This window comes from Hesperophylax consimilis, chromosome 28 (genome assembly GCF_061612785.1).
Source record: "Hesperophylax consimilis isolate HC1 chromosome 28, BYU_Hcon_1.0, whole genome shotgun sequence".
Classification (NCBI taxonomy): domain Eukaryota; kingdom Metazoa; phylum Arthropoda; class Insecta; order Trichoptera; family Limnephilidae; genus Hesperophylax; species Hesperophylax consimilis.
Window position 1 is genome coordinate 9,887,463 of NC_142863.1, and position 13,568 is coordinate 9,901,030.

General features: G+C 37.8%; 2 protein-coding genes across 2 annotated transcripts; both read left to right on the forward strand.

Annotated features, from left to right (window-relative positions):
• The first annotated feature begins 756 nt into the window (after positions 1-756).
• On the forward strand, positions 757-11,933 carry LOC149410152 (uncharacterized). Its single transcript, XM_089648673.1, has 5 exons — positions 757-819; positions 7,266-7,668; positions 8,754-8,890; positions 9,584-9,731; positions 10,621-11,933. Exons 2-5 carry the CDS (start codon positions 7,271-7,273, stop codon positions 10,730-10,732), a joined length of 795 nt encoding a protein of 264 aa, XP_089504799.1. The 5' UTR covers positions 757-819; positions 7,266-7,270; the 3' UTR covers positions 10,733-11,933.
• Positions 1,635-5,110, forward strand: LOC149410153 (uncharacterized). The gene is made up of 3 exons (XM_089648954.1): positions 1,635-2,016; positions 2,109-3,919; positions 4,685-5,110. The coding sequence occupies exons 1-3, from the start codon at positions 1,635-1,637 to the stop codon at positions 5,108-5,110; spliced, it is 2,619 nt and encodes an 872-aa protein (XP_089505080.1).
• Positions 11,934-13,568: the final 1,635 nt, after the last annotated feature.

Genomic DNA, 13,568 nt, shown 5'->3' on the forward strand with positions numbered 1-13,568 from the left:
AGTAATTTTGAGTAAATACATCGATTCAAAAATAATGTATTGTGTAATTGGGGAACACGGGACTAGTTTTTTTTAAATAAAAACCTAATAATTTAACTCTAAAAAAATACTTCATAACAATGCGACGCATCACAGAAACCAACAAAATATGCTTTTTCTTTTTCCCCCTTCCGTGGAGTGAAGAGTAAATCCGGAGTGTCAGAGTACTTCCATCCCACTCCACTAAAGAAATATCATAAGCAAAAATACTTTTTTGTCTCTTTTCCCCATACAACTTTCTAGCAGACCTGAGTGAGAAGTCAGTAGTATTTTAAAGTACGAAGTGCATGCATTTATTTATTTATTTTATTTTATTGATACATGATTGTACATGTGGTTTTTTGTGCTATTTCACTTCACCCTCCATGCTAAGGATGACCCTGTGTTATGGCGGGTGAATTTTACAGTTTGCGGACATAGAATCTTTACATTACTATAATATAAAAAAGATATTAATCATTATAATAATGTTGCTTTGCTTGTAAACAATAAATCAAATATTATATCCACTATTGAAAGATATTGGTTTTGAAAAATCGGTTTTGTAAATTTAGTATCTACTTTTTTTTAATAAAATGTAACCACACCAAAATCTACCTTGTTTTTTTTGTCAACACTTGTCAGCCACCAGCGATTTATTCGAAATAATATATAATGTTTCGAAGCCCAATATTTCGATTATCAAAATGTTTCGATTGCGCCCATCACTACTCGTCTGTCAATAAATTTAGAAGTTTGGTGAAAGTGGAATTCTATTTTACAAGAGATTCTTTAATTTGGGTAAATATGTGATTTTTTTGCCAATTACGTGTGAAATTATTCAATTATTAGGTATGTGAAAATTCATCAACCAATACATAAAATCTTAACGTGAATGACATAACTAAAAACTATTTGTTTTTATAAGTTTTGAGTTTCAAGGACAGTAAAATTATGAGTAATTTATTGTACAGATCACAAGTTGCATTATTTCTTCAATGTTGTAATTAACAGCACAGCTTAAAACTGGTTTGTTAATGTAATAACACGTAATTTAAACGAAAATTCTTTAAATTATATGCGCAAACTAACTTAAATAAACTTTTTGTGGCAGCTGCTGTCAAAATAAATAACGTGAAAATTGTTATTTTTCATTGACCTAGTTATAAAAATAGTTTCAAATGATGTCCATACTTGTATCTATCTTTGATGTACATCTTAATGTATTTTAATATGTTTTAAAAGCCGGAAAATCTTTCCATAGTTAAGTTGTTGGAACACAAAAATGAGTCATAGAAACGATCCGTTCTCATGTGACAAATGTCAACCGTGTCAAGGGATCAATGACGCTAGTTCCTCGGAAAATCTTCCTGTGGTGATATGCAGGTACTGCAATAGCAGTGGCAGTGAACGCAACCGTTCTGCGATGTAAAAGACAATTGACATTCAATTAGAACGCCAGTTAGAATACAAGCTATTTCGGCAAGATGTCAAATATTAAACTCGGAGATTTATTAAGGTGTTTTAATGGCGAGAGCGACGTTATTCAGTGGATAACAAAAGTCGAGTTGGTTTTAAAAATTAAAGAAGTAAAGGATGTGTGCGCGATCATCCCGATGTTTCTGGAGGGTCCTGCATTTGCTGTCTACAATGAGCTGAGTGCAGAGGATAAGGGCAATGGTGACGCCATAAAAAATGCGTTGATTTGTGCGTTCGCAACAAACCCGTTTCTGGCCTATGAGGAGTTCGTGAGGCGCACATGGCGTGATGAGCCGGTCGACGTCTATATGACGGACCTGAGGAGGTTGGCAAGGCTAGCGGGTGTGACGTCGGATGCTCTCCTCATGAAAGCTTTCATAGTGGGTCTGCCTTCAGTGGTATCACGTGAATTGCGCGCGCAGCCAAAAGTAGAGACAATGCCGCTGTCAACAATCATGGAGCGTGCTAGAGCTCTTATGGCAGAGCTCGTGGATCAGCCTGTCGTGGCGGTGGCTCAGGGCCAACAGAAATTTGTCGCAATATCTCCAAATGCAAGACGGCGTTGTTTTAAATGTGGTGGGCCACACATGGTCAAATTCTGTTGTGAGCAGCTGAAAAGTGTCTGTTGGAACTGCGGAAAAGATGGTCACTTGGCCAGGCACTGTGGGAAGGGAAACGGAAGCAGGAGAACTGGTGCGCCGGCAGCTCTTCTGAATCAAGAATAAAGGCGCTACCAATAATCCAAGTTGCAGTCAATGGAAAGCAGGTGCGTGCACTCGTTGACTCAGGGTGTTCTCGTACAGTAGTGATGAGTGGGCTGTGTAGTGTACAAGGTCCTGGTTGTGATGTGATTGCTGTTGATGGCAGTCGTGTATTTTGTGAGGGGCGAGGTGTCGCCAAGATAGTAGTGCATGGTGTGTCGCTACTGGTAGACTGTGTGGTGGTGAAAAAACTATTAAGTGCAGTCGATGTTATACTGGGCATGGACGTTATCGAAGAACTGGGTGGTGTTACGATAATGCGCGATAGGGTAGAGTTCGTAAGAAGCAGACTAGACGAGTACAGTGCGAATTGTGTCGAGTCTGGTGAAACCTCGGCAGACAGAATATCTGTTGAGAACAAGGATTTTAAAGCTACATTCAACGGAAGAAACTGGTGCGTGAGTTGGGTGTGGAGAGGTTCTCCTGCTGAATTAGAAAACACTGTAGAGTGCTATAGAAGCACTAAGTTACCAGAAGCGGAGGCAGCTTTTGAAGAAGAGATTCAAAGGTGGATCTCCCAGGGCTGGCTCAGGCCATGGAAGGGAAGCTCCGGTGGTATCCTTCCTTTAATGGCTGTGATCCAAAAGAACAAAGGAAAAGTACGTCCTGTCTTGGATTATCGTGAACTCAACGAGAGTGTTCAGTGCCATACTGGTGAGGATGTAGCAGTGTGTGATGAGACACTTCGGAAGTGGAGGAAGCTACGTGAACCTCTAAAGTTGCTTGATCTCCAATCAGCATATTTACAAGTGCACATTGACGAAAAACTTTGGAAGTACCAACTCATTAAGTATAAAGGCAAAACATACTGTTTGACAAGATTAGGTTTTGGGTTAAAGTGTGGTCCCAAAATCATGACACGGATTGTAAACGAGGTGCTCTCGCTTGACGAAAGGGTGCGACGGGGCACAGATAGCTACATCGATGACATTATAGTGAATGAAAACATAATATCAGCTGAAGAGGTTGCGGCACACTTGCATACTTACGGTCTCGTAACTAAACCTCCCGAGAAGCTGGAGGGCGCAAGAGTACTCGGATTGCGTATTGAACGTGATAAGGTCGGACGTCTAATATTTAGAAGAGGCAATGACATTCCCATAATGCAAGAAGGATCGCACCTGAGTAGAAGGGAATTATTTTCTATCTGTGGCAAGCTGACTGGGCACTATCCTGTGTGTGGATGGTTAAGGACAGCCTGCAGCTTCATGAAGAGAGAGTGTCAAGGCCAGGCATGGGATGATTACGTTGGCGACAGGGCCCAACAAATGGCTGAAGAGCTTGTGGTGAGAGTGAGAATTGACGATCCTGTAAAAGGGGAGTGGCTAGTGCCTGAATCATTAGGTGATGCCAGAGTTTATTGTGATGCAAGTAATCTGGCCCTTGGAGTTACCTTGGAAATTGAGGGAAGAACTGTTGAAGACGCCGCATGGCTGCGTAAGACAACCGATGTAGCGCATATTAACATAGCGGAGTTAGATGCTGTCCTGAAGGGATTAAACCTAGCTCTCAAGTGGAATCTTCAAGTTGTGGAAATAATTACAGATTCGGCAACGGTTTTGTGCTGGGTGAAATCTACACTTACCGGGAGTAGTCGTGTAAAAGTTTCTGGCATGTCAGAGATGCTCGTCAAGCGGCGTCTGGGATTGGTGAAGGAGATTGTAGAAGAATTTGATCTCACATTGTCGATCACCCTTGTAGAGTCTTGTAAAAATAAAGCCGATGTACTTACTAGGGTCTGCAAGGCCTGGGTAAAGAGTAGCCATGACAGGAAACGTCATGAAAGAGACTTACAATCTTCAGAGTATGAAGAGAGGTTGGAGATACTTGAAAAAGAAACTGGAGAGCAAATATGTGCTTTAAGCGTAGAAGCTTTACATGCTCAGCATCATTTTGGAGTAGAGCGAACGCTTCATCTTGCCCGGCTGGTTGATCCCGAGGTGAGAAGAGAGGACGTCGATAGATGCGTACGTAACTGCATACAATGCAGGACAATTGACCCACCGCCGTCAACCCATGAAGCGGGTAACCTCAATGTTGCAACAAATTGGAGTCGCTTGGCAGTTGATGTCACTCATTTCGGTAGGAAATGTTTCTTCACACTCATCGATTGCGGGCCAAGTAGATTTGCCGTGTGGCGGGAAATCGAATCAGAGAACGCAGTTTCGATTGTCAAAAATCTGGAAGAAGTGTTTCGGGAAAGAGGCCCGCCCAGTGAAGTTCTCATGGACAATAGTACTGCGTTTCATTCCTATAGTGTTGCAGATATGTGTAAGAGATGGAATGTACGTCAAAGATTTCGCGCGGCATACCGTCCAGCAGGAAATGGTATAGTTGAACGACATCATCGAACAATAAAGAGAACTGCAGCCAGAAGTGGAAGCGATCCTCTGCAGGCAGTATTTTGGTATAATTTGGCTGCGAAGAGTCAGAAGGATGAGGGTGTTGCGCCTTCTAGCTCGGTTCACACTTATTCATGGAGGCACCCTTCTGCGCAAGTGAATATAGAAGAGGAAGTATCGACTGAGTTTGAAGTGGGCGATGTCGTTGCGGTCAAACCAGTAGACAAAAGATGCACATCACGCTGGAGGCAAGGAAGGGTGACAGGACTTAATTCAGTCAACAATATCATAGTTGATGGTGTACCAAGACATGTGCTTGACCTGCGGAAGATGCCTGACAGAGAACGAACTGAGTCTGAAGAGAGATGCGAGGAATTGGCCACAAGTCCCACCGTAAATCTTCTCGATGTGTTTGAAGAAGACAGTGAAGAAGAAGGAGAGACCAGTACAGAAGGACGACCCACTAGGGTGCGAAGGCCTCCGGGCTGGTTAAGTCAATTTGTACAGTGATGACGACATCAGGAGGGCGTGTGGTGATATGCAGGTACTGCAATAGCAGTGGCAGTGAACGCAACCGTTCTGCGATGTAAAAGACAATTGACATTCAATTAGAACGCCAGTTAGAATACACTTCCTTTGAAATAATGGTAGAACAAGGGCAGCATTTTCACATGACGTCTGTGCTTTAAAGATTGTGATCTGTTTGTAAAGATAGAGGAATCTATCAAACGGACCAACCGTTTCTACACGGAATTGTAGGTTTTTCAGGCACTTTGGAGCTGAAGACCAGAGGTGGTTGCCAAATTCAACAGTGGGGCGCATTTGGCATCTGTTCAGGGTCAGCAGCTATGTACTATTAAAGTATCTGCGGGGCCTGCAATCAACAGCATATCAATGCAAGGCTTGTTAGGAAGATTGATTCCGTTGAAAGAGATTAGATTTAACCTTTTACCTGAGGGTAAAAATAACGTATCACTCGAAGGGGGTCACTAGTTTACCCCTTATATCACGTAGCACATTCTTACAATTCCTTTTACCTTTTCCAGTATCACTTAAATATTAGTTACTACCCACCGTTACCGTGCAAATCAGACGATTTTTATTTTTACATATAAAAATGTGAATTATTTAGTTGAAATTGGTTTAATTTGTCGAATTCTGCTGCATGTAAAGGCTCTTTATAAAAACAACACTTGATATCAACTTAATTATCGAATTGAGACAACTACTTGGTCGGTGGTTTAAGTTGACATGCGCAAAATATGTTTTTAGTGTTTAGTTTGGGTTATTGTAATAAATGGAACTTAAATGCATCTTTTACCATCTCCCAAAACATAAATAGTTATTTCTTGTAGTAGTTAAGTTGAAACCAAGCGCTGTTTATTGAATACTGTTCGCTGAATTCAACAAGATTAATAAATAAGTCCTGTTTCCTCAGTGTGCATTATTTTGCCACCTAGCCGGGCCCCTACGATGTTGGTGCCTTATGTAAAATTTGATTTGTTATTTTCTGAGTCCTGTGTCATCAATTTGTACCATTTTCACAGCATCCCCAAAGATGACATACTATGCTCATCGTATTTCCAAGAGCTAAGAAACTCGAAGTGGGATCATTAACAGTCCGGTACATTTTGATACATAATTAAAATTCGCAATACATATTACAAGAAGTCGTGGACTCCAAAGGCAGATACAGCATGACCAAGTACATTAAGTAATCGAGTCGGCTCATGTATACAGGATGTCTGGGATGTACGCTAACTTAACTGGAGGGGGAAAAAGACAAATGTCTTTTTTAGAATTTACAATGTTTTGGTAGTTTTTAGGGTAAAAATTTGAATTGTTTGTATGGGAAAATAAATATTCTTCTATGGAAAAATATTTTTGTATGAGAAAATAAACATTGGAATTTCGAAAAAGTTATTTATCTTTTTTACTTCTACCATCATGTAGAATCACCTCCCGAAGTTAGCGCACTTACCACATGCACACTTTGTATAACAAAAGTGTATGAATGAGACGATGCATGAATGAAAATGAAGCGAATGTATGCCAAGACAAGAGTTGTGTGGTGGTCTAACCTTCCGAAGGATAACCGAATAAAACAGAATGTGAAATAAGAGTAATTTAAGTTTGCAGTTTGTTTGTTATTTTTGTTCACTTTTCTTTAATTTTCTCTTTTATGAATATTTTGTAATGTTCTGTTTTATTAATGTTCTGTTTTATCGATGTTCTGTTTTTTCAATGTTCCGTTTTGTCAAAGTTCAGTTTTATCAACTATCCATTTTGTCAATGTTCCGTTTTATCAATGATCCATTTTGTCAATGTTCCGTTTCATAAATGATCCATTTTTTAATGTTCCATTTTATCAATGATCCATTTTGTCAATGTTCCCTTTTTTCTATGTTCCATTTTATAAATGATCCATTTTGTTAATGTTCCGTTTTATCAATGATCCATTTTGTTAATGTTCCATTCTATCAATGATCCATTTTTGTCAATGTTCCATTTTGTCAATGTTCCGTTTCATAAATGATCCATTTTTTAATGTTCCATTTTATCAAAGTTCCGTAATGTCAATGTTATATTAGTTGAATGATCCGTTTTGTCAAAGATATGTTTTGTCTTGGAACCCATGATTAGTTATTTTTTTATTTCCTTTCAGTGACCATGGCGAATGAGAAAACACCTTACCCACCACCGTATGAGCAGTCTCAGTCCTTCCACACCAGTTACCAACATAGCTATACCACGGAGCTGCAACCGAACCAACCTGGCTTCCAACCAGGCCATCCCGGCTTCCAACCGAACCAACCTGGCTTCCAACCAGGTCATCCCGGCTTCCAACCGAACCAAATGGACTTCCAACCTAACCAAACAGGCTACCAGCATAGCCATCCGCACAACCCACCCGGCTTCCAACCTAGCCACACTGAATTCCAACAAAACCATCCTGGATTCCAACCTAACTATCCTGGATTTCAACAGAGTCACACTGAATTCCAACCGAACCAATCCGGATCACCAGCTCAACAGAACTATAGCAGTTATCAACAGAGCTATGTTGGGTAATAAGTTTTTAATTACATTTCATTACTTCTTAGATATATTTATTTATGTATTAATTTTAAGGAAATCGACAGTTTACATTTATTTCAGTTTGTACATAAGTATTATATAGCCAAAATAAAACCAATTATGGATTTCCTCCTTGTGACTTTACCTCAACTGAGACATCATAATAAGGAATAAGTAAATTAAATTTGCAAGAAAGGAATATGAATTCAAAAATTTATACAACACAAATGATTATATAAAACTAAAAATTTACAAAACAATACGTTTATAGCCATGGAGAGAGTTTGTAGATATAAATCAAATCATAATAGATATATAAACAATAGAGACATAACATTATTCACAAACCATCAGAGAAATATTCTTTTATGGACCTCTTGTATTTGGTAAGTTCGCAACTGATAATAACCACCTTGGATAATACGCTATTGTAATTATTGCATAGTCTGTTCAGGCAAGAATTCTGCTTAGAGTTAGTTTTGCATTGATCCACCCTGAACAGGACACAAGACTCCGTACATTCAGTGAAAGTGATTAGGAAAAACCGATGCCCGTAGCTGGTTCCACATATTATAGGTCGATTTTCATTAAAGCGAGTCAGATAAACGACCCATTCTCATGAAGCAAGAGAAGTCAAGTTTCAGGCCTGAGCATTCCCTGGGCATACAGGCGATCAATACTGCTAACTCCTTCGAGCAGGCTTCATTGAAATACCCGTAGAATAGACTCGGTATACCTTTATTGCGTATGTGTATTAGAGATGGCAATCATTTTTTTAACAGTTATCAATCAGACGACCGCCCTCCTTTGCACAGAATCTAGTAATAATGTTCACAAATTAAATGCCGATTCTTGGTCTCTTTCAACTTTCTATAAATTGTGATTAGCAGAAGCACAACTGTATGTTTGTATGATTGTCAGCTGATCACAATTTGTGCTGAAAACAAAGCTGAAATAGACCTAGTTTAACGGGGACCCTTCATATGTTAAAAACGACAATGTTGCATTTCAATTTCTGTGAAACGTCCCAACCTTAGTATACCAAATATAATACAATGGTTTCCAATGTCCACAGGTCGGGTGGCCCGCTGCCGGACAAGGCTGGAAATCCGGCGAGCTCAGCGTCTGCACCGCCACCGGCGCAGGTCCCATTGACGTCCGTCACGCAACACGGATCCTCGGTCCACTATGCCGGCCCGCAGCACAACTTTGGTGAGTGTCACCAATAATATATATCCCTATATTATTAATATTTGTACGTGTCCTTTTGATATCTTTAGATTATAGTTAGGGGTGTGTGATCGCAATAGGCGAATCAAGAGTGGACTGTAAAATAGAAGTTGACACAACTATGGTTGGAGATGGTGAACATGGAGTAAGGAAGGAATCCGACTTACCCCTTTGATGTTCTTCAAAGATATCGATGGTTGGTTTCACTCACGGGAGATATGATTTATTTCACGCACAAGCTTCCATAACATCCAGATTGGAAACGAAACACACGGAGGGAACCGAATATGTTCACTGCACAGGCCTTCTACCCTGAGTTGATATTAATAACAGCACTGATAGATGTTCATCAAACAGGCTCCATCAATAAACTGGTTTGACAGTCACTTTTATTGTTGTAAAATGTCACACACACACTTGGGTATAGTCAGATAATGATACTTGTAGGTAAATAGGATGGGAAATGCAAGGACAATGTTAATAGAAAGAGTAATAGTTGTGTGAACAGGGTGCTTATCACAGATGGCGCTGGTAGCAGTAATGTATAACTGCCGATAATAAAGAGATTTAGAGTATTCAAGGTCAGGAACTCAGAATTATTTCTACTGTCTGTTAATTTTGTACACTGGCCTACTCGCTGTCCAAGCTCTAATTATAATAACGTTGACTTTACAGTGCCGGTGATGATGACGAATGCCATCCCGCTAGGTCCCTCCTCCTCGACCGTGGTGTGCCCCAAGTGCAAGGAGACAGTGAAAACTCATACCCGGCGCGAGGCCAGCAAACTCGCTTGGCTCGGCTGCTGTATACTGGCCTTTATAGGGTGAGTCCCCCGCATTCATTCATCCCCAAACTATCAAATATTGTTGTCTCCTACAGAACGCAGCAACTCACTTCAACACACTCTTGAAAAGTGAAATAAAGTCATGAAAAGTAATTTTTAATGACTTCAAAGGTGTATTGAATTGTCAAGATCCTTCGTTGCCGTGGAACCGTCTTCTACAATGAAAGTTCATGTTATTTGCAAATCTATCGTATTAATTGGAATCCTACTAAAGACAGAGATTTTGAATCTTTGAAAATACCAAATAGTACCGAAGCTATAAGCCATAAAAATGTTGATATTTGCAACCGGCCGATAAGCGATGATTTCACAGTACATACACCGACTGGCACTGCAGCACTGTTATTACAATTATGTATTTGTATTTATTTTATCAAAGTTCATTTTGAATGTTTTGAAAGCTCATTACTTCGGCATTTGTGGAGATATCCAAAAACTAATTTTACTGTCATTATTAACTCTTTGAATATAATGCATTTTCAATAAACTATAAACAATTAAGAGACAACCTCATTTATAAAAACTTAATTTAAAAAAAAAGTCCTGACTTTGTAGAATTTATATTAGGGTGGAGAATATTCCCAGGTTCACATAGGTTTGCCCCAAGTTTTCTGTCGTTTTTTATTTTTTTCAGCCACATTTTTATTCTTGATTTTTTATTCGCTTTATATCTGGCGGAAGGATGTTGTAGAGTTTTGTCACAAAATAAATGTAATTTCTTTGTCCGAATGTGGTTTTACGACTTGGAATATTCTGTTATGTTATTGTGATTTGACCAAAGTGCAAGGAGACAGTGACCATTGTGGCTCTAATAATTTCAATACTGGTCGTAGTGTATAATTTATACAAATGTTTGTTTGTTTTGCAGATGCTTCTGTGGCTGCTGCCTAATACCGTTCTGCATCAAGCAGTGCCAGATAGTACACCACACTTGTCCCAAGTGCAAAACCTACCTCGGCAAATACTCGCGCCTTAACTAGTCCCTACCTGCAAACCACTTCAATACTTCCAGTGCTCAAAGCCTTTTAGAGTTCTAGGACCATTCATTATAGAAACGAGGGAGGTGCGCCATGAACCATTTAGGATCAGCACTAAAAATGACCCTAAACTTCACTTTCTAGTCTGTTAACTCAAGCAATACTACAAATGATTTATCTGTAAATTCTACACAGGTAGTTAACAAAATGTATAAGGTTTCCATCTCCTTTATCTTTTTTACTTGTACTATCATGTAATCACCCTCGAAGTTAGCGTACTCTACCCACAAACACCCTGAATTGTGAAGGAATTTCGAAAATATTATCTATATATTTATTATATTCACAGAGATATTTGAATAATTAGAGACAATGTCAACTCAGTTGACAGCACAGGAAAGGAAAGGTTAATGACGGGTCATTCAGGATATAATGACTTGTGACTCTATTGGCCAAAAAATAATCTGCTTTACTGAAATAATTCTTATAAACATATGGGTTTGCTTCTAAGAGGAAAAAAAATATAATAATCTGCTTTACTAAAGTAATTCTTATAAACATATGGGTTTGCTTATAAGAGGAAAAAAAAATATGTATAAATAATAATTATTGTATAGTGAAATGTAACGTTATTTTTTTGTGAACTACCATTTTTTACTAATAAATTGTATTTTGGGGAGTGACAAAAAACTATACAGTAGAACCTCGTTAATTCGAAATCAATGGGACATCAAAAATGAAATTTCGAATTAACGAATTCCAATGTAAATCGAAATTTAGGAAAAAAAAAAAAAAAAAAGATGCCGAAAATCGAGTTTCTCGGTCGCCCTTCAAATTCGCGTAGTAAATAATAATTATTAATAGTTATTTATATTAGGAGTAAATTCGTATTAATACGAATTATTCCTTTATTTTCGCGGCTGATTTCCGTCGCAGCCGGCCTTTTAAATTCAGATATTCAAAATAAATTCCACACAATGCAATATATTTACGTGTAAATTGAAATTTCGCGTCCGAGTTTCGTCGCGGCCGACCCTTTAAATTCAGATATTTGGTGTAAATTGGTAAAACTACGATATATTTCCGCGTAAAACGTATTTTCTCGGCCCTTCAAACTCAGTATTCGAAATAAATTTAAAAAAATACGACATTCCAGTGTAAATCGATTCAGATTTACAAAATAATAATACTAATTAGAACGATGTATAACGTAAAAGTACATTTCTCGACGAATTTGAATTAAAAAACCATTTTGTATAAAAAAAAATTTCTGTGGATATTTTTTTGGGGAAATTTTCGAATTACGCGTTTTTTTCGAATTATCGTGGTTCGAATTAACGGAGTTCTACTGTAATAAATAAAAATGAATATTCAGTTTTGCCAAACAAATTCGCTTGAATTTGATATTTTATAATAAAACCCAACTTTTTAATTGATATTATTAATATATTTAGCAACTTGGGGCTTGCTAAGTCAATGAGAAGGGGAAGATGAACGTTGGGAAGTGCCACCTTGCATTTCAGATCTGGTCACCAAACACGGTTAAAGCAAAAGTTTTGATTCTGAATGGTGGTCTTTCAACAGGGCGATACTGAGAGTATCTGCCTTCTATTTATGTAATCTCAAAATATAGATCAAATTAATACCAAATAATATAATATATTTTTTCTACTTACTTGCTAGGTGATTTCAGTGAATTAATTATAGTTTGATTTAATCAACTAACTAACCATCACTCCGTTGGGTTATTTTTTATAAATAATACCATCTATGTTTATTTTTTTTTAACGATAACCCAATGTAATAATAATTATTATTTTACTCAGGAGATATTTTCAATTTGTATTGATATTTCAGGCGACTAATTATTGCTTATAATTATTTGTTATCCTTTGTGCCATGCATAAAACCTTGTCTTATAAACATTAGTTTATCATTAAAAAATAATAATATTTGACAAGTCAAAAATATTTCACCAATAAATGAAGATATAATATGTCTCGACGCCATCTAGTGAGAAATTTAGCACTAACAAAGCCTTTCCTACAAAAATAAAGTTGGTTGTTTAAAAGGTTTGTGTAAAAGGTGGAAAAAATATAATAAGCAGTAATTGTTGATTGAGGTACTACTACATATTGAATTGCGGGTTGGAAATAAGTCGACATTGTTCAGTGGTTTCAGAGCACCTGACCGGACATCAGAAGGCACGGGTCCAGTTCCCGTTCGTGGCATTTATTTTCAATTTGTATTGATATTTCGGGCGACTTATTATTGCTTATAATTATTTACTATCTATGCTACGTATTATTGCGTCTGACAGCTGTTTCGCCTTCTGAAGGCATTATCACAAATTGTTGGGAAGTCACTTAGATTATTTTTATATTATATCTGTATAGGTAGGTGCTTTTAATGTAAATCTTTTAAATTGCTTTTATTTTATTTTCTTCCGACTTTATGTCCGGGTTAAATCTTCCCCATAGGAAAAACTAAACCCTTCCACACACTTTTCCACAAATGATCATCTAGTCAATCCACATTATGCAAGTGCATTATATAAGCATAATAAATACAAAAACAACACGTCAAATCACCAGAGATCAAATGGGAAAATAATTCACCGACTCCAGATATTTTCATATCAGAGGGTTCGGCTCGGTGGAACTTCAAATTGGACCCATAAATCCTACTGATCCCTCAACATAAATATTTAAAAAATCTTTCGTAACCCTACATGTATTTAAAATATCTGATTTTTGCTTTTTTATGTATAAATTCTTTGACAGATCTAGATATTATTGATATTATATCCATTGATATTATTATTTTTGTACATTTGAAC